The 20,700-nt window shown below is 40.9% G+C and overlaps 1 protein-coding gene across 1 annotated transcript in view; it reads left to right on the top strand.

The window, feature by feature from the left end:
• The window catches only part of ANKRD12 (ankyrin repeat domain 12), a 39,074-nt gene extending 21,788 nt beyond the window's left edge, over nt 1–17,286 (top strand). Inside the window, exons 7-11 of the mRNA XM_010211751.2 lie at nt 799–5,489; nt 11,128–11,226; nt 12,855–12,998; nt 15,569–15,664; nt 16,002–17,286. Of these exons, the coding sequence (XP_010210053.2) occupies nt 799–5,489; nt 11,128–11,226; nt 12,855–12,998; nt 15,569–15,664; nt 16,002–16,187 (5,216 nt within the window). The 3' untranslated portion in view covers nt 16,188–17,286. The remainder of the gene's footprint in view (nt 1–798; nt 5,490–11,127; nt 11,227–12,854; nt 12,999–15,568; nt 15,665–16,001) is intronic.
• Nucleotides 17,287–20,700: the final 3,414 nt, after the last annotated feature.

Below are 20,700 nucleotides of genomic sequence, written 5' to 3'. Positions count from 1 at the left end.
ACTTGGAGAACTCCTAGAGGAAGGAGTCATCACAGGACAGTGTCGTTGAGAAAGAGTCAGGTTAGGCAGGAATTATGCTCAGTAGGTGAATTTTAGTAAAGTAGGTTGCTTTTCTTGCATTGGGATGTGAATGATAATTTAATATGCTTATATATCTGACTCAGCTGTACAATACGAGGAGCCCTTGGTTTTTTGACCAAGGCTTTTGATTTGGCTTAAAAGCCTTAATTCTAAGAAGAAGTTGTATTGTGTGTTTTGAGAATTTTTTCCTCACCAGCTACATTATAGCAGCGTAACTGATGGTTTGTTTCCTGGTCCTTTGGTATCTGTGGTAGACTTATGAATACTAATGAAGATTAAAGCAAGCTTACTACCTTTATAAAAGGTTACCGAAACTCCTTTTTTGAACTACAAGCCTAATATAACATTCATTATTATGAATTTTGTGGTCCTGTCACTCTCTTATTCTTTCATCTTTTTAAATATTTTGAAAAATTTAAAATCTTATCAAAGTTAATCTGACTACATACAAAAAGGTTAATAGATCTAAGAGTGTAAATCAAAAAAGATTTTTGAGTATAGCATTGGTAGTAACTACGTTATGAAGTCTTCTGGGGGCAGGTTTTTAAACGTTAACTGCTATGTGACAAGAGCTGCAACAGAAATCATCTTTTGTTGAATAGACCGTGTTCCTTGTGATATTTTACTTGGAAACTTTTATATAAAGTTGCCATTTTGTGCTTGAAGCATGAAGAAGGGCCATCAGCATTCAACTACTATTTGTTTTTCTCCATCTAGATTCTGAAGAGCCTGCATCTGTAAATCCTTCCAGTGTGGAAGGCAATGTTGATTCAGAAGCAGAAAAGGACCCTGCAGCCAATGACAGCAAACAAGTAGTCCCTAATAAGGCACCACCTCCAGCTGCTGTTGATGAGTATGAGTTTAAAGATGATGATGATGATGAAGTGAAAAAAATGATTGACAACAGACATATTCTTAGAAAAGACGTAAGGAAAGAGGATGAGACTGAAACGGAAAAGAACAGTTTATTTGGGAAACAAGAAAAGGTTGTGTTTTCAAAATCACTTAAAAATAAAAAGCAGAAATCGTCTAGAGTTTTGTATTCAAGTTCTGAAAGTTCAGATGAAGATGTACTTCAAGACAAGAAGATTGTCTCCTCCTGTTCTATTTCAGAGACATCACATTCTGATGTAAGAGTGAAGAAAGAATATGTAGGCACAAATGAACACAAGCAAAAAGGCAAAGTTAAAAGGAAACTAAAAAATCAGAGCAAAAACAAAGAGAATCAAGAATTAAAGCAAGAAAAAGAAAATGCTAGAGTCACAAACATAACTACTTCAGGGTTAGATTCCTTAGATAAAAGTAGAGAAGAAGAAAGTTTTAAGAAATCTTTCAGCTCAAAAGAAGATTCTTCTATACATCTATTTCATATCACTGCTGGCAAATCTCCTAAACATCCTTGTGGAATAAGTGAAAAGCAGTCAACACCACTAAAGCAAGAAAACACTAAAACTTGCTCATCACCCGGAGGCTCAGAAATAACACTGCAGTCTGAATTGGCTCGGTATGATCACAACGCTGATTCTGAATATCTGTTGGAAAGTTCTAGTGGCAAATCTTGCAAGCACAAGGAAAAAAGCAAGCATCATCAGAAAGATTCTCACTTGGAATTTGGTGAAAAATCAAGTCCTAGAATTAGAGAGGAAGATAATAGCCCAACATTTGAGAATTCTGAGTATACTCTGAAAAAGACAGACAAGGAAGGTAAAACACTCAAAAAGCATAAATTAAAACACAAAGAAAGAGATAAGGATAAGCATAAAAAGGAACATGATTTGGAAAAGGAAAAACATAAACATAAAGATAATGCAAAAGATGTCCAAAGAAGTATCGAGTTTGACAGAGAATTTTGGAAAGAGAACTTTTTCAAAAGTGATGAAACCGAAGATACATTGTTAAGTATAGAACATGAATCTCTTTCTTCAGAGAGAAAATCGAAAATTGAAAAAGCCGCGATAAAAGAAGATAAGTTAGGTAAGCAATTCCAGAAAGAGAGAAATATTAAGGAGGAGAGAGAAAAAACCAAAAAGGAGAAAGAGAAGCTTCTCAAGGATGAAAAGACAAAAGAAGAAAAAGAAATCATCCTTGCAGATAAAGAAATGGAATTGTTTTGCTTTGGTGTTAAAGAAGAGGCAGCTAGCATGCATTCAACAGAAAAAGAAACAGAAACTGAAAAACATGAAAAATATTTAAAGGAAAATAAAGAAAAGACTGAAAAACGAATCTCAGTCAGAGAAAAAGATGCTGAAAAGGTAGAAAGACAAAATGCAGAAAAAGAGAAAAAGGTAAAACATGAATATAAGTCAGAGAAAGAAAAAGCAGAACTAAATGAAAGTACAGAGAAAGTAAAGGAAAAACCCAATTTCCAACAAGCAGAAAGATCCCATAAGGAAAATGATAAAATAAAAAGCACTGGTACTTTTAAAAAGCTTGATGACAAAGAAAGAAATAAAGACAAGTTTGATAAAAAGCATGACAAAGAAAAGGTTGATAAAGACAGACATTTGGCTGAAAGCAAAGAAAAACACTGTATTGAAAGAAAAGCCAAACAGGCTGAAAAAGAAACTGAATATAGTAAATCTGAAAAAAATAGAACTAAAGACAGAGAAAAGGAACCTGAAAAAAAAGACAAATCCAAAGATAAAGAAGTCTCAACAGTAGCAAACTCAAAACATGTGCAAGAAGAAAGGAGATGCAGTATTACAGAAAGCAGTAAAACCGTGCATGACAAACCGTCATCTTTGAAAGAAAAACCTAAGGATGACTTGTTGAAAACTCCAGATGGTAGAGAAAAAGATAAAAAAGATAAAGACATAGACCGATACAAAGAAAGAGATAAGCATAAAGATAAACTGCAGCACACTAGCTTGCTTAAACTAAAACTTGAACACGAGAAACCTAAGCCTAAGCCATCTCCTGTACCGAAGGATGCTCGACCTAAAGAAAAAAGATTAGTCAATGATGACTTAATGCAAACTAGTTTTGAAAGAATGCTAAGTCTTAAAGATTTGGAAATTGAGCAGTGGCATAGAAAACATAAAGAAAAAATAAAACAGAAAGAGAAGGAACGTCAAAGAAATCGCAGTTGCTTAGAACTTAACAAGATGAAAGAAAAAGCAAAGCATTCATTAACAGAAGTAAAGAACAAAGAGCTTGTTCGTTCAAAAAGCTCAGAGTTGTCCGATGTTTGTATGAAGGAAAAACAGCAGAAGGAAGCTACAAGTAGCAGGTCACTATCATTGGATACAAAAATTGTAAATGTAAAAGCATCACTGGTTTTAGATAATTTAAGTAGATCTCCGAAATCTGAAAGTGAAAAGACAGGCCTGAGCTCCAGGTCAGTGTCTATGGTTTCAGTCGCAAGCTCTGAGGATTCTTGCCATACCACGGTAACTACTCCAAGGCCTGTGATTGAGTATGATTCAGACTTTATGCTAGAGGGTTCTGATTCCCAAATGTCTTTTTCACAGTCACCATTTTTGGCAAGTGCCAAATCACCAGCCCTTCTTGAAAGGGAGACGGATAGCATCGCGGAGCTGACGGATCGTATTAGGCCGCCTTTCGCAAACAGGCTTCCCCCAGCCTACGTTAGATCAGCATCTGTTGAAGATGTGAAACTAGTTTTAAATGAGTGCAGACCCGTTGTAGAGGTGCGGAGATGCAGCATGCCTGCTGCTGTCCCTGAGCATAGCAAACAGGCTCGAATAGCTGAAGAAAATAATCAGAGTGCTCTCCCATCAGTTCAGAGTTACGCTTGCACTTCTCCAAAGCCAGAGCTACCATGTAGCCAGAGCTACCTGCTTGAGAGAGACTTCCACAACAGTGTGTCTGCTCTGCAGTCAAACTTTGCATCATCTCCAACTGGAACTGGTAGCAGCAACAAGCACGGAACAGTGGCTACAAGCACTGTTAGAAACACCGCTCAGACGAGCCCTTCGGAAGAATTTAACGTGCATTTGGAGCCATGTAGTCACAGTGGAGTGATTCAACAGACCAAACTGTGGGATGTGCCTTTTGACAACAGACTTAACTCATTGAATGAGTTTAACAGCTCAGGTTATGCTATGTCAGAGGAAGATACTAATAATGTTGTAGCAATGCATAACTCTGAAAACAGGACTTTAAAAGAGCAAAGATTACCTGAATTTTTGCCTCAGCATGCTGAAATCAAGGGAAGCTTCAGCTTTCAGGAATCTATATCATATTTGCCTTCTCAGTCGCCTTGTTTATTACCTATCCAGCCACTCTCAGATATATCTAAACACATTTCTCTACCAGGCACTAGTAGTCAAGATTCATTATTTGTGCAACAACAAAGTCTAGGTCAGATGACAACTTCCACCTTGGATACAGATGTTAGCAGTACCGGAGAGATAGAAAATGCTTTCTTCCCTTCAAACATGAAGAAGGCTGATGCACCCATTGCTGTATATTCCGAGACCTCTCCTAAGGATAGCTCACAGAGTTACGAAAGGGTGAATGATTTGCGTACAGTACTGATAGAAAAAGATGCTACCGAGGGTGATCCCAGTTCACAGCTAAGTGCAAATGTGTATGCATTCAATAGACTCGTTTGCAGGAATGCTCAATTTGAAGTCGATAGTAACACAGTGGATACTACAGATACTAGAAATGACAAGTGCCAACAAGAAACCTTGGTTTCACTGCATCTTGTTAGTAATAAAGTGGACACTGATCTTTGTGAAATGAGTTCAGGAATGTCAAAGGAAATGATGAGCGAATCAGCTAATAAAAAAACCTGCACTGCAGATAGAGAAAATGTGTTGACAGATGATCCACCACAGTACTCTTTAGCTAATTTGGAAAGTAGTTCACAACAGATTATGCAGGAAGAGGTGCATAAATATAGCCAAATAGTTAAACTAGAAGGAGAAGAAATTGCCGAGGATCAGAAAGTGGAAGAGCAGGAAGTACCTCAAAGAATCACAAGAAACAGAGCAAACTTGCTTGCTAACCAAGGTAAGCAGAATCCTGTTGGCTGCACAATAACATCAGAAAAAGAGTCTGAATCTTCAGCATCTATGAAAGCAAGAATTAGATTAACTGAGGAAGATGATGCTCAGGTACATCATCCACGCAAAAGAAAAGTATCTCGTGTGCCTCAGCCTGTGCAAGTGAACCCTTCTTTACTGCAAGCTAAAGAGAAAACACAGCAGTCTTTGGCAGCTATTGTGGATTCTCTAAAGCTTGAAGAGATTCAGCCATACAGTTCAGAGAGAGCAAATCCGTATTTTGAATACCTACACATAAGAAAAAAAATAGAAGAGAAGCGTAAGATGCTGTGCAGTGTTATTCCTCAGGCACCTCAATATTATGATGAATATGTGACCTTCAACGGATCATACCTGCTGGATGGCAATCCCTTGAGCAAGATATGCATTCCCACCGTAAGTAATATGGTCTTTCAGTGTCTGATACAATGAAAGGCATATTTTGTTTCTCTTTTGTGACTTTCATGTTCTTCATAACTTCTGAAAAATCTTACTCTTGATCTTTATTTAGGATTCAGTAGAATACTTGTGTTGAAAGTCATGAATTGACCCGTATCAAATTAGTATTGACGTCAATACCTAAAATAAATCATTACAAGACAAGCAATCCATAAGAAACCTGTAAAAGTTACATGAATATACTTTTCCTCATATTTCAGAGTGTTTCCTACTGTAAAACCAGCATCTTAAAAAATAAAGACACTTTTAAGAGCTTCTCCACATTCCTGCTGGCAGTAGCCTAGCTAAACCTAATTATTCAAAGCTGTGTTCTGTTTGGAGAAGGATAGACGTGCTCTGCTCTTTTAAGTTTGTCCCCTAAGTAAGAGTACCTGCTAACTATTTCAGTTTCTCCTTCATACCCTCAAGAGCAGAAAATGTGATCTGCTGTGTCCCAGCTTTTGTAATCCATCAATTTAGAGTTCTGAGTTTTATTTAATCATGAGAAATTGTCTTCCATTTCACTGAAGAACATCTGCAGTTCAGGGACATCTGTCTAGTTTTAAGGTCACCATAGGTATCCTTCGCAATATGCCCATGTCAAAGTTGTGGAAGAGGTCAGTAATTTGAGTGTCCTCTGGGTAATGTAGCCAATAATTGGCACAAGTGCAGTTAATACCACTGTTGGCTTTGGAGGTGCCCCTCAATTATCTTAAAATAACTGTGTGACCACTGCCGAGCTCTGTTCTGAAGAACTGGCCAGTTACGCAAGTCAACATGATCTCTGTAGCCCTTGAATTTGCTCTTTGCTCTTGGGCATGACTGATTCTGTGTTTATTGTTATAAAAAGTGGGGACAGGGAGTTCCAAAACATAGTGTGCTGAGGGTTTTTTGCAAACCACCTGGAAATACCATTATTCCTGGACATAGAAAGAAGCTCTGTAGGTTCCCACCTATCATCTGTTTCACTCTAACTGACGAGGTGTTCACATTTAAACTGCCCCAGTTCAAAGGTGAACATGCTAACCTAGACCTCTTGGAAAGATTTAAGTTAATGCACTTGGTAGTTGAAACAGGCAGAGACACAATGTGTTTGATTTCCTAAAGTAGCTGTTTGGCTTGGAAATGTCAGAATTCAGTGGGTTTTGATATATGCCCATTACTTGTCGAGCTGAGGAAGCCTTGGGCTTTCGGAGGAATGGGCAGAATAACATACTCCTTCAGCGGCAAAAATACCTGCTAGTCTGAACTGCTGGCTCATAAGAAATCTCATACACACAGTCTAAGCATCCAGTATTCAGCCTCCTGATTTCTGAATGGACTAGATATTGTGTTCGTGCCTTTAAGGTGACTTGCCCCTGCTTGAGATGCTGCCTTAGTTCTCTCTGAAAGAACTGCAGATGCTCTTAATTAAGTAATGAATGCAAATCTAGTGTATAAAAGTAAACTTTAACATTTCTCCTTGCTTCATTCAGTAGTCACATTTCCCACGTTTGCTCTAATTTTTCCATTAGACTGCATGTGTACCTGAAAGTTCTCTTATATCTGATGGTGATCGTGATTCTTTGCAAGAAAAATAAATACATTTAAAAAGTTTAATTATAGTCTGAGGAAAGCTCTAAGCAATATGACACATTTACTTAGTCTGCAAATGGATGAGGATATACAGTAGGCTTTTTTGCCAGACTGCCAGCCTTCTAGAGTCTAGATATATTTCTCAGTAGCTGTTGCAGTTTCTGTATTTCATCTTTATCCCCAAAAGCATATATATATATATATATATATATATATATATATAAAATAGCAGCTGCTATTCAAGTACATACTGTTTCCAAGCCAGAAGTTGCTGTTTTCGCATCGCACTTAACTGCCTCATTTGGGATAACCAGAGAGTGGACGAATATGGCTTATATTTTCCCTGGCCATTTTCTACCTGGGCAGCTCACTTCCCTGTCATAAGTGGGAATGTATGTAGGCACGAGAAGGTTACTCACTTGGTATTTAAGAGTTGCCTCATACTTCCTCCCCCTTTCTCTGGCTGTGTGTAATAAGGACTCTGTAGCTCTTGAGAATAAATATAGGGAATTGTGTAGTGCAAATTCTTGGCTAGCTCAAGTCCAGTAAATTTCAGAAATGATACTCCCCATTTTCGTGAAGTTTTTTCTTAAAAAAAAAAAAAAGTTGATTAAAAAAAATAACTTTTGAAGGATCGCAGTTGCTCAATTTTCTCTCTTTTAGATTTCTGAGTTGCTTCCCTTTGCATACTTGTCTTCCTGATAGGAGCAGTTAAAGTTAGATAGTGTTTTCCTTCTGTCTGCTTGTGGCATGGTTAGTCTTCCCCAGTTGTAAAGAATGGGGCAAAACAGGGCAGAGGAAATATTTTAAAACTCTAACATAAAGGTCATTTAACAGTTGCATATTATTGTGTCATACAAAATAGTAACACATGCATGTTATTAATCTTCCATTAATTGTTGAGAGTCCAGGCACAGCTCTTTATTTCATGTTTGTGTAAAATGCATGTATCAGTTTATAAACAAAACATTCATTTCTGAGTATAAAATTTTCATTTTAGTGATACTCCTCTTTATGGTATTTTGAAATTGCAACTGTCGTGATTGTTACTTCTAGTAGTGACAAATTAAGATTATTAAGCAGTATGTACAAGGGAGCTCTGCAAACAACACTGTTCTCCACGCAGTCTTCTAATGATAACTTAATGATGTACACTTGGTAAGCTTAAAGCATCCTGCAGGTAGGAACCAGGCAGTGATGAGTTTAAATGTGAATTCCCCTGCCTTGTTTATATATTGTAATTTCTGACCTATATCACCTAAGGCCATAAGAGTAGCTGCATATGAACTGTGACTCCCCTCTCACTAACGTAAATATAAAGTATAAGATGGGTGAAATAAGGTCAGTTCCACAAATCTGCACCTTCTTCTAGCGTAATAAATCTAGGTTGTACTTAGCTGTGCTGCCTTTGAGATTGAGGCATCAGTATATTGTGTTGGGTTTATCCTTTATCCTTATCTATATTGCCTCCTGAGAAAAGACACTAGGATTACTCATTTCCAGTTTTCGATGGCTTCCTAGCAAACATCTTTCCGGCAAAAGGGAATCTCTGCAAGCTCTTAAGCATTGTCCTTGAAACTTAAGTGGCAAAGGTTCACTTTGGCCATGTTACCAGAATCGTGCTTCCACATGCACTGAATGTTTTAATGGGAAAGCGGCCCAGCTGGTCTCGATGGCAGGGACATCATAGAGGTTTGTTTACGTGCAAATCCAGGTTAACTCCTGTCTCTGTTTTTAAAGCAGTCACAGAGAGGGGTTGAGGGCAAAGAGAGAGGCGCGCCGGTCCCGCCGTTGTGGCCGTGACGGAGAATGTTGCTCGGTGCCGCTGCCCAGCGGGGCTCCCGGTGGCACCGGGCTCATGGCCGGGCATGGGGCACTCAGGGGCCCTGCCCGGTCTGCTCCTCGAGGCCCTGGTTCCTTCGAGCAGGACTTGCGGGGCAGGCTGAGAAGGCCGAGGGCTTTTATTCAGGGTACTTAAAGAATTGCCTGGATGGCCTCTGGGCTCCCGAGGAACCAGCCTGATAACTGGTTATAAAACAGGCTGAGGTCACTTTTTCCTTGTGGCGTGTTGGGTTTCATGCTCAGTTCCTGCCGTTCCAAATGTGCGTCAGGATTTTTCCAACGCGTCTTACGCTGCCTCCTCAGTGGCCATCACGGCGAGCGGCGCCCCCGGCCGTTGCTGCCGCCTGGAAACCGTTTATTTCACTTCTCCCCGCGGCGGCTGCGCGTTGGCGGCGCGGCGGCGCCCCCTGCCGCCCGCGCGGGGCCCTTCCCCGCGGCCGCGCGTGGCGAGGCCGGCGGTAGCGGCGCTCCCACACGGGGAACTGCTGCGCTGCTCGTGCCGCTTTCCCCCGCGCTGTGGGGATGCTTGCTGCCTCTCAGCTTGCTTCTGCGTCCCCCAAGGAGTATCTACAGGCAGATTTACCCTCTGCTGCCGTGTATTTCGCCGTTGAGAAAGGGGCTGAGATTTTTAAAACATCTTGCTTATTATTATTATTATTATTTGTAAAACTACTTTTTAAAAATGGTGTTGTTAAGGACATCCCGTGTTACCTTACTGAAAGAGCATGACAGCACTATTGGCGTGTCGTCAATACAAAGTTTCCAGGCAAAACCAGGCTGTAAAATATCTCCGGCTGACCTTGAACACGTTCAAATCCATTACGTTTCAGAAAGTTTATCCCAGTAGCACTTTTTTTTAATGTACTGATGACTTTGACGAAATGGCAAATGCCATAAAGCTTACTCAGAGTTTGGGAAGCCAAGCCTTTTTCGTTAAAAGAGCAGTGCATGTTGTTTAGCAGTTTGAAACTTTTTATAGAGTTACATATAGTTCTACAGCAAAAATGACTTAATGCCTGCATAAATAATTAGTTATTAAGTATGATCTTTAATTCCCCAAATACTGGTTAACTTTCAACGGGGAAATAAACTATCCTGAAATAGTTAAATAATGTTAAATAATATTATTTTATGTTAAATGATAGTATTTATTTAACAATAATTAAATAGCTTTCAGTAGATAAAACAGTTTGTTATTGCAGTGTCAAAAAAGCCTTTTACGCTTACCGTTTGTACGATGGTAATGTGTCATATCTAGATATCCACTAACATTATAATAGCTTTTTAATGCATTGACCATATCAACACTTTTATGTCTAGCAGTTACTACAGAGCATGTTGAACTGTAGAATTTGCACAGGGAAAAGTAAACTTGGTTAGAGCCTTAAAACTCTGATTATTAGTTACTTCTCAAGAAACATCTAACATCTACATTTCTGTGGTTGCCATGAGGGCTCCGGGTATTCAGATACGTATCATTAAGGATAAAATCTGTTGTTCACTGTAATAGGCTGTAAAAATGAGAAATGTTTTAAGTGTAGCCAGTCAGTAATAGTATAGATGCTTCCTTCAGATAAATCTAACTGAATTTTTTTTTCTAAGAACAAACTGCAAGCTTTGTTTTTATTTTGAATATCTTATGGCAGGAATCTTTTAAAGCCATTGCCTGGGGTTCTAGTTACTTTGTATACTGGCTTATTTTTTTCTGATTGTAAGAGTAGAAATATGGTCTGTCATCTTGTGGGCCGTATAGGCTAGCAGTGACGCTATAGATAATTTCTTTAATTTTTCTCACTGTGTTCTTGCATATAGATAGACATTTTGTCACTTTTCAAAATGAACAGTTTGTGCTTTAAGAAGTCCTCAAAATTGGAAGTTTTATTTTTAAGGTCTTCTTGTGTATAGATCTTTTAAAGAATAGCTGTGGCATCCTGACGATGACTGGTTAAAAGTATTAAACAGTCCGAAAAACCACTTTAATCAGGTTTATTAATTTTATGATAAACCTTATAACTTTCTATTGCAAATGGATTGAAATCACCTAATTAATGTAAGGTAACAAAATTCTCGAATTTTCTCTGAAAAGTAATGTGCTTATGTTTTTTTAAATGAACGCTCAATTCGTAGAGGCCAGGTAAAACATATGTTAAACACATTCACTATACTATTTTTTCCATAGATTACACCACCTCCCTCATTGTCAGACCCACTTAAGGAACTGTTTAAACAACAGGAGGTTGTAAGGATGAAACTACGTTTACAGCACAGTATTGAAAGGGTAAGACTAAAGTAAACCTGTTTTAATTCCCACCGTTTTGTTGTTGTTATTGTTGTTTTGATGGGTAAACTGGGCTTTACTCAAAATCATAATGCCTTAGAAATAAAATACTTCCAAATTTGTGAATCAGACAAATACTACAAAAAGTTAACAATATAATTTCAGTATTATGTGGTAATCTGGAGACCTGTATGCTGAAGGGGTTAAAAGCTTTTTCCTGTTAATTGCTATAAGATGTAGCTCAGGTGTTTGTGTGGGGAGTGAGAAGAAAGATTCTAGTTTTGAAGCTAATAATGGTTGTAAGTTTTAGAATCAACCAGTCTTTGAATTTAGCACTTTTGTCTTTTTAAATAAATGAATTTAAGCAATGGTAAAACTCTGCAACTGACAGCTATATTTGTAGTTTGTTTAAATCTGAAGACTCATGTAAGGCTAAAATGTTACTGTTTCCAGTATTCTGTTTGTAAAAGTTAGCTAAATTTGTGCTAGTAAATACCTCTGTATTTGTCACTGAATTTGAATACAGAATTGGAGAAAATATGCCTAGTTCAAGATTTTTCTTTATTCATAGACATTTCTCCTCGGCAAGCTAGATTTTGATATATAGTAAGTATTGCAGGCCAGATTGCTTGTGGACACAAGCAGGCAGGACGCCTTTTTCATGCATAAAGTACATTAAGAGCTTCCATATGGTTTCTGCAAGCAGCTGGCTCCTGAGAACTCAACACAGTGTTTTTGGATTAAGGCATTTTTGATGGGGCTTAACAAAGCTGTAGAAGAAAGCGTTTTAGTGAATTCAGTATTTTGGTCAAAGCTAGATATAAAATAAGTGCCAGAAATGTAAATATGGTTCAAGTTCTGACTGAAAATAAATTAGGTGATGATCAAATGAAGGAAAGGCTACTTTTCTATCTACCCACCTGTTTTAAATCCACCTTCATTTATTTTTGATAAAAAATTAAAGCCACTGTGTTGCTGAATAGTACTAAATACATAACTCCTTTTATGTTTTATAAAAATTCTGCATTTTTTTTGTTAGTCATTTTGCTCAAATACACTGTTCCATAGAACAGATTAGTCCAACTGAGACCCTGTTTTCTTGTCTTAAACAAGAATTTTCACATATCTGTGCATTTATCAAGTTTCTACATACTGGGTTCTTTTTTCTTTTTTTCTTTCTTTTTAATATTTAGTTTGCTTGGCCACTGTGCCTGACTTTACAAGGATATGACAAAAATCTTCATGCAATTCAGAGTTACAAACAGTTATCTTAATTCTAGATGTTTTATCTCCAAATTTTTTTTTACTCACCACCTTCATCAACTAGAACTTGTTTCAGGAGCACTAAGTCGAAAATATGGGCCTGACTTTGACCAACAATGAAAAACATTTTTTCAGTTCCAAGATTCAGGAAACATTCTTGGCGTCGGTAAATAACAAATTTGGAGTTGATTGGGTGAACAGTTTCCCCTTCCTCTTTCAGTTCAATTCCTGCACCTCAGGAACCTTGCATTCAAAAAATCTAAGGCAAAACCAGAAATACTTAAATGCATCAACATTTTTATGAATCAAACTGAAATGCTAATTTATGGAATGTACGTTTATACCTTGTTATTTTATTCCATTAGGAAAAGCTTATTGTTTCTAACGAACAAGAAGTTCTACGTGTTCATTATCGAGCAGCAAGGACTCTAGCTAATCAAACACTACCATTCAGTGCCTGCACTGTTCTGCTGGATGCCGAGGTTTATAATGTGCCTCTGGATGCTCAGGTAGAGAGATACACTGCAGGGGCAGGGGAAAAAAGAAGCCTTTTGTAAACTGGCTCAAAAAGAGCGTTTGGGGAAAATGCTAGTCCTGTGGTGAAACTGTCATTAACTTAACACATTGCACGTTACAGATTGTTTTTCACTTGGGTTGCTTTTGGATGTGTAGTAAAAAAGAAAAAAAAAAAAGACAGGTACACGTATCCTGCTTTCCATTTGTACTGTGTCTATTCGTACATCACCTCACCTCCAAAACTGATGCAGAGGGTGAGATGACACTATTACTCTGCTGTTTTTTGTGAAATCCAATTTAAATTGTAAACACAAGGGCGTTTTGGGCAGCTCACAGACATAGATTCATCAGAAATTTTCAGTCACTGGCTGTAACATCAGCAATCCAGAGAATTGAGATGCGCTAGCATGCGAAGTAATGAGATTGTTTTTTAAAGTTTTGAAATGTTTTGTAGAGATATTTGCATAGTGCTTTTCTGCTCTTCATAGTATGATTAAACTGTTCTATAAATACCATATTACTAGCAGTGAAGGTCTTGGACATGACCAGGTAAAAGGACTTTTTTTCCCAAACCTAGAAGCCTTGTGTTATTTACATGTTCACTGTTAGTATGTAGTTTCTAGGTAAAAATAACGAATAATAATAAAACGAGTGGTATTCTGTATAAATCTGAGGTTTGCAGCAGCCATATCTCTGAGAGAGTACAATTTCATGGGATCAGGTCTGCTAACAAGAGTGGAAATGGCAGCATAACCCATTGTGGTGTCTCTAAGACACACATAACAGAACTCAAAGTTTGCTGTTACGGATGTCAGAACAGTGTTAATCCATTAAACAGTGGGCATTTTAAAATGAAACACCTACATTTCGGACATAACTGGAGTTTCACTTTAGTTGGGCAACTCGTTTCCCCCATCTGTGCTATTTTGTTCTATCTTTTAAAGAACTAGAGCTCTGCAGAACAAGGTGCTTGAGCAAGAGGTATCCTCAGCTTTATGGAGACTGTTTTATTCTTGTTTTCAGCATTGAAACAAGATGCATTTTTTTTCAATAATAATTTCCTTAATAAGTTGAGTGGATAGGGCAAAAATAAGATCTTTTCTCTTGTTAGCAATTAAAACATAATCCTTAATTCTAGGGTTCAGAAGGTTCTTTGGTTTTTTTTGCCTTAACTTAAAAGCAGCTCAGCAGATTTTCAGAATTTTGAGGCACATCAGAGTTAGGTGTACATCTGCATGATTTTTTTTTACAATGGATTTTAAATAAGCTATTTTTCTATTCGAATTTTACATGAGAAAAGCAACTTTTATGAGAGAAGTCATCTTCTACCTCAATTATTGCTGCCATTTTTACTATCTTTACACTTAAAACAGTCTCTCCTTCCCTTTTACTGCCTTAGCAGTTTTGTGTTTCAGGCTGTGTAGTCTTCTCTGGAAGATGATGATACTGCACATAATGTTCAGCAGAGTATTAGTTTTCGCTATCATTGAAGCCTGTATTTTAAACTACAGACTTGAAACCAAAGCTCTAATTTAATTTAATCTAATTTAATTTAATTTAATTTGTTTAACAGGAAGTGAGTGCATAAGAATTTTTTTTTAGTAGTTCATTCTAACAATTCCTTGTCCTTCTCTCAGCAAAATCCAATTGCGCTGTATAGTGAAAAGCCTTTTTTTTCTTCTTTGGGGGAAACAGTTGAGGAAGACGCATAAGCAAGGATCCCGTGTCCCGGCCTGGAGAGTGACCGTCTAGGAAGCGCCTTGGGGGCCTCCATGGCCTTGCCGGGCTCGAGCTGGGCCCGTTGCGCCGGGGGCCGCGTGGGCCCAGCCGAGATGGGGCAGGAGGTGCCTGGTGGAGGGACAGGCAGCAGTCCCAGCCCTCCTGGTCCGAAATACAGGATTAGGGTCGTTGAGGGCTCCTTCCGAGCAGACCTGGTGAACTTCCATTTTGGGAATAACTGAATCCTCAAAGAGCTGCTTTCCAGAAACTTCTGTGTCTGGCCAGCATATGTGTGCGTGTTTAGTTTTCTTTCTTTTTTCCTTCTGTTCTTGCCCATTGTTGAAGTTTAACGTGTTCCTGCAGCGTCCAAGACTTTTCTAGAAAGTAGCAGGAGCTTGTGCTATCTGATGACTACTAATTAAATGTTGCATTGACATAGTCTAGCTTTAAGACCATCTGTAGGGTGTCAAGTTTTTCACAGTGGACAAATGTGTTGCTGCAGACAGAGGGGAAAAAAAAAACAAAACAAAAAACACAGAGCGATTTTATGGAAGATCTGCCTAGTTAACATTTTAAAGCATAAATCTTGATGCCTCCTACTCTACATTTTAAAAATAGAGTATGATAAATAGTTTTAGCTTGGGGCAATCTGAAAATGGGCATCTTTAATGAGGCTCATGGTGCAAGTGATGGTCAGCATGTATGCTTGTATATAGCCTGATACTTAACAGTTTATTTTTCATTTCACACCTTGTTTCTGAATATGCCACAAAACATGTTTTACGGTGTAAAAATGAATTGCCAAATAAGTTTGGTTAAAAACAGTTTTTGTGTTCCTTTGTAGGCTGATGACAGTAAAACATCAGTGAGGGATCGATTTAATGCAAGACAATTTATGTCATGGTTACAGGACGTTGATGATAAATTTGACAAATTAAAGGTATATTTCTTTCCATTTCTTTTTTTTAAGTCTCTAATGACACTACAAAGATGGTAGTAGATTTAAGTGCGATATAAATTATTGTAGCAGCTTTGAGACACACAAGGGAAAGTCTAGCAATATTAAAACAAAAAAATCTGTTGATGCATAATTTAGTGGAATAAAGTGACTTGAATATTTAGGTGACCTCCTAAAAACATAGTGAGGAAACCACTTATTCACATCTAAGTGTGTCTTCCACATTGCTAAAGAGGTGGTTAGAATATTTTTTATTTCTTAAATTTTCATTATATATTTTTTTAATATTGAAATAACTTATTTTTAAATTTTTAAATAGACATGCCTTTTGATGAGGCAGCAGCATGAAGCAGCAGCTTTAAATGCGGTACAGAGACTGGAGTGGCAGCTTAAACTACAAGAACTTGATCCTGCTACATACAAATCTCTCAGCATTTATGAAATTCAGGAGTTTTATGTTCCTCTTGTTGATGTTAATGATGACTTTGAATTGACGCCAATATGACAACTAGCATCATCTGACTCTTCCAGCTGGACAACTAAAGACTGATGTGCAGTGATATACAAATGTACTTTTAAGACAGAGCACTTAATTTTGTGGAATATGACCTTTTTCAGTAATTCAGAATTTCTTCAGAACAATGTTAAACAGGGTTTTGTTCAAAAACAGAAGTTGGATGCTAATTTTAAAAATCAGTTCCCCAGTTAATACTGTTATCTGTATTTTAAAAGTTGCCTATAGCTTTAGGGCTTATTGCTAAAAAAGATGACAAAACAAACGGTGAGTTAACAGCGCTGGAAGCTGTTAATAACTGAAACAGCCACCGAAAAATAAATGATACTTAGTCTGCTATAAAGCTTTGTTGTATTAAGAAACTTCAGTAACAGTTGAACTCCCACAGAAAAAAAAAAAAAAAGAAAAAGCCTGTGGAAGAAAATATAATATTTGAAGGAAAATAGTCTATTAATCTTATTATATTTTGTAAATTATTGTACAGTTTTCTTTTTGAAAAAAGATGTAATATTATCTTCATTTTTTAATAATTTATTTTATACATATTGTGCAAATGTAAATAGTCTTGTAATTAATGTTCAAACCTGTATAAAATAGATATTTTAATTATAAAACTGTTTTTGTCTGATGTTTTATTGGACCAAAGTTGTAGGGTTTTTTTAGGTGTAGTGTGTTCCTGTTGGCAGTTCTTTTTAACACGGCATGTGCTCGATCTAGCTGCTTGTTTCATCGGCGTAAGTGTAAAACCTGCATCTGAACTGTGCTGCATGCTTCACAGAGCTCCAAACCCCTTTACATCCATAGCTGGTACCTAAACAACTGTAATATTTATAAGTCCATATTTCATATTAGTCTATAATGCCATACCCATGACTTACTATACGAAAAATATTTTTGTGTAAAACATTAAAAAAAAAAAAAAAAAAAAAAGCTCTTATATGGTGGTCTCGTAATAGAGCCTATTTTTTCCAACAAAATGCCTTTGAATGAAAATTCTTAAATTGTATATTGTCTATTTTAATATTAATCTATGGAAGAATATGTAAATAGTTGTAAATATAATGTTTAATAAATTTTATTGGTCATGTTATTAGTTGGAGTTTCTTAATATTGTAATTTTTGCTGTATTGCGTTTTATTTTTACTGTTACAGGGAATATGTAAAGAGGCTCAACTGAAAACAAACAAAAAATTCCTGCGTTACAGAATTTAACACTTTTTAATTCTCAGTCCTGTTAATGAGGAGGCGGTTAATTATTTATCAGTGGAAGGTTATAGATATTCATGAAAAGAATTGTTAGCATCTAGGCCATAAAATATTCAAGAATGCTTGGGATCCGATTTCGGTGAAATTCCATGGGAGAGAAATAAGGCTTTATGCAAGCGAGCCGGTTGCCTGCAAAAGCGATGCAGCGCGCTTGGTTCGAACTGATTTGTGATCTTTTGGTGAGCTCTTACAGAGCGCTGTTCCCGGGCTGGCACGAGGGCCGCTGCAGTGCGGAGCAAACGGGCATTGAACGGGAGAACTGGAGGGCAGCGCGGCTCTCCCATGCGCGCCTCATTGCTGCTTGCAGACAAGAGCAGTCATGGCAACTCAAACACGTTAAAGGCGGATAAAGCACCCGTTAATACCTAATGCCTGCCCTTTTCTCCCCCACGTACACACGCTTTTAATTTGTTAGGTACTGGAGGAAGGAAAAGCTGATCCTGCTTTTACAAAGGAGTGTCTTACTGGTATCACTCAGGACTGAGTGTATTTAGGAACATACAGATGTAATTTTTTCCTGAAAGTAAAATTTGGAAAGTAATACAAATATCTGTATTTGGAGAAGTTGGTTAAAAGACAGGGGGAAAAAAGAAATTGAGCTGCATGCTCTTAAGTGGTAAATGGGCACAACTTCCCTGCCTCCTAATATTTACAATAGTAAGAAGTAAACGTGTGGGAAGTGGAAGAAGTTTATACAGCCTTTTTGAAGTGTTTCATTAAAATAAAAAGTACTGAGTATTGCTCGTGTCAGGCAGTGGATGTGGGGAGTGAGGGCAGAACCCTGGGAAGGAGGGGACAACCGGGTGGAGGTGGAACGTAGGGCTAGACGTGGTGACTGCGCAGCTCCCTGAGCTCGCCGAGGGAAAGGAGCCCGCAAGGAGCAAGGATGTGGGAATCTGCTGGAGCCGGGACACAGAAGCCGTGTCCTGCGTGAGGCCGCGAAGGCCACGGCCAGAGGGGGAAAGCAAGCCCCTGCCCGAGGCATAGCTGCAGAAACACCTATTGTCAGCAAAAATTTCTCTGCAGGTTTAGCCTGTGTTTTCTGCACTAGGAGAGAAGACCGTCTGTGATGCAAGCTGTGGGCGAGGGTTTGGTTTTTGTCCAACTGAGATTGATGAATAAAAACTTCGTTGCTCAGCGAAAGGGGACTGTCCCGGAGCATTTCTGTCCCTTGGACATCTCCGGGCTTCTCTGAACCCAGCCTTTGTGCCCGTAACGTGTTTTCCTTCTGGGAACCTGCCTGCGCCCTGGGTCCTTCCAGGGGTGCCACTCGCCGCCTCGGTCCCTGTGAGCCTGGCGGCACCAGCGCGAGGCCGCGGCTGAGAGCCGAGCTCCCAAGCGCCGGGACCGCCCCGCTCCGCTCTCCGCGCGGCGGCACCTGCCGCCCCGTCCCGGCCCCGGCCCCGTGGGCGGCCCCGGCGGAGCCGCCCCCCGCCGCGGGGAGGTCCCGGCGCGGCCCGAGGGGGGCGCTGCGCGGGCCCGCGCGCGCCGCCAGGCCGCGCCGCCGCCTCCGCGCTCGCTGCGTGCGGCCCACGGCGGAGCAGCGGCCGCGGCGCGAGCAGCCGCGGAGCCGGAGCGGGGCCCCCGCGGCGCCGTGCGGTGAGAGCCCCGGCGCGGCGGGAGCGGGGCGGCGGCGCCGGCCGCGAGCGGGGCGGGAGGCGGCGGCGGCGCGGCCGGTTCCGCTCCTTTGTGGCACGAGAGTCCGGGCGCCGCCGCGGGCCCCGCGCGCCGCTGCCGAGCGGCCCCGGCGGGAAGGGGGGGTCGCGTCGCCGCCGGCCCCGGCCCCCCGCGCGCGGGCGGCCCCGGCGCCGCCTCCCGGGGGCGCCCGCGGGGGAGGGCGGCCTGGAGCCCGCGCGGGGCCGCCGCCGGGGCGGCCCGAGGCGGAGCCGCCGCGCTCGGGGCCACCGGGGCTGGTTTTGTGACTTCGGTCCCGCCGCCGTCTCGGTTGGAGGGTCGGCGGGGGCGCGCGTGGGAACGCGCTGCCTTGGGGCCGGTCCCCGGGGGTCCCCGCGAAGCCGCAGGTGGCTGCGCGGGGGGACGGAAGCAGCCAGGTGAGCGGCGGGAAGGATAGGAGCTTGGCAAAACTAACAATAATAATAATAATAATAATAATAATAATAATAATAATAAAGCCACGGAGCCAGGCGCGGGCGGGACGCGAGGGAGGTGTTGCGATGCGGAGCAGTGTTAAAACCTGCCCCAGGCGCTGCGCGATGAGGGCAGGAGGCCCCCGCCGGCGCGAGGCTCCTCCGGCCTGGGCCGTTGAGCATCGCCCGCCCGGGTTTGCTTTGGGCCTTCTGGGCGATTTGTTGCCTCTTGCGAGAGCAACACAGGCTCGTGAGCTCGCCCGGGCACGGGCTGCCTTGCCCTGCGTGTTGGCCTAACGCACCGAGCGCGGCAGGGTCTGTTTTGGACCGGGCAAAAACGCTCCTGCGAAAGGCAGGTAGGAAGCGCCTGGCGCTGCGGGAGCCGGCGCGTTTGCAGCAAGCCCCACCTGCCGCGACAGCGAGGCCTGGGCAGCGGCGAGAGGCTTCGAGCGAGCCCAGCGTTCGCTCCGCAGGGCCGGATGGCTGCGGGCGGCCCGGTGACGCCGGGGCCTCGCGGGGCGCTCGGTGGTTTCGCCGTGTGCGGAGTCGGTCGGCCTGTTTTTCATGTGCTTTAAAAAGTTGCGGAGCCGGGAACAGTTCCGTAGCTGCCCGTGCGGCAGCTTTCTGGCAGCGTGAGAGCGACCATGTGCTTAAGTCAAAGACACCACACAACAGTACAGAAATTGTACAAATGTTGTTCTATAGCTTGGGCACACCTGCTCGTGTGCACCTTTAACCTCAGAAAATACACATGAAAAATATGCATCTCCTTTATGCGTTTACGGAATTGGGCCTTTAGTATTAGGTCTTCATGTGCAGAATTTATGTCTTTTAGCAATGCAGGTAGGATATGATATTACATATTGCAAACTCCACGCTGTTCATCTTAATTTATTGTAGTTTTAACGTGAAGGTGTAAGAGCAGAAAATGTCAAATAAATGACTTTGCGGTGTGGAGGAGGGGTCGGGCTTGTTGTTCAGCACCCCGATTCTCCTTACGCTCCTGCGCAAAACGTGAGCTGAATGTTTGAAGGAATCGCAAGGGGGAGGGAAAGCCGGGCTTACCTTTTGCTCCAACAGCCTTTTCAGCTGCCGTTTTTCATTTCAGCGCGGACCGAGGTGCGTGTGGAGGCCGCTCGCGTGCCGGAAGG

Source organism: Tinamus guttatus, unplaced genomic scaffold (genome assembly GCF_059628265.1).
Source record: "Tinamus guttatus ecotype Peru unplaced genomic scaffold, ASM5962826v1 Tinamus_guttatus_pri_ptg000203l, whole genome shotgun sequence".
NCBI classification, from domain to species: domain Eukaryota; kingdom Metazoa; phylum Chordata; class Aves; order Tinamiformes; family Tinamidae; genus Tinamus; species Tinamus guttatus.
This window is presented reverse-complemented; position numbering and strand designations above follow the sequence as displayed.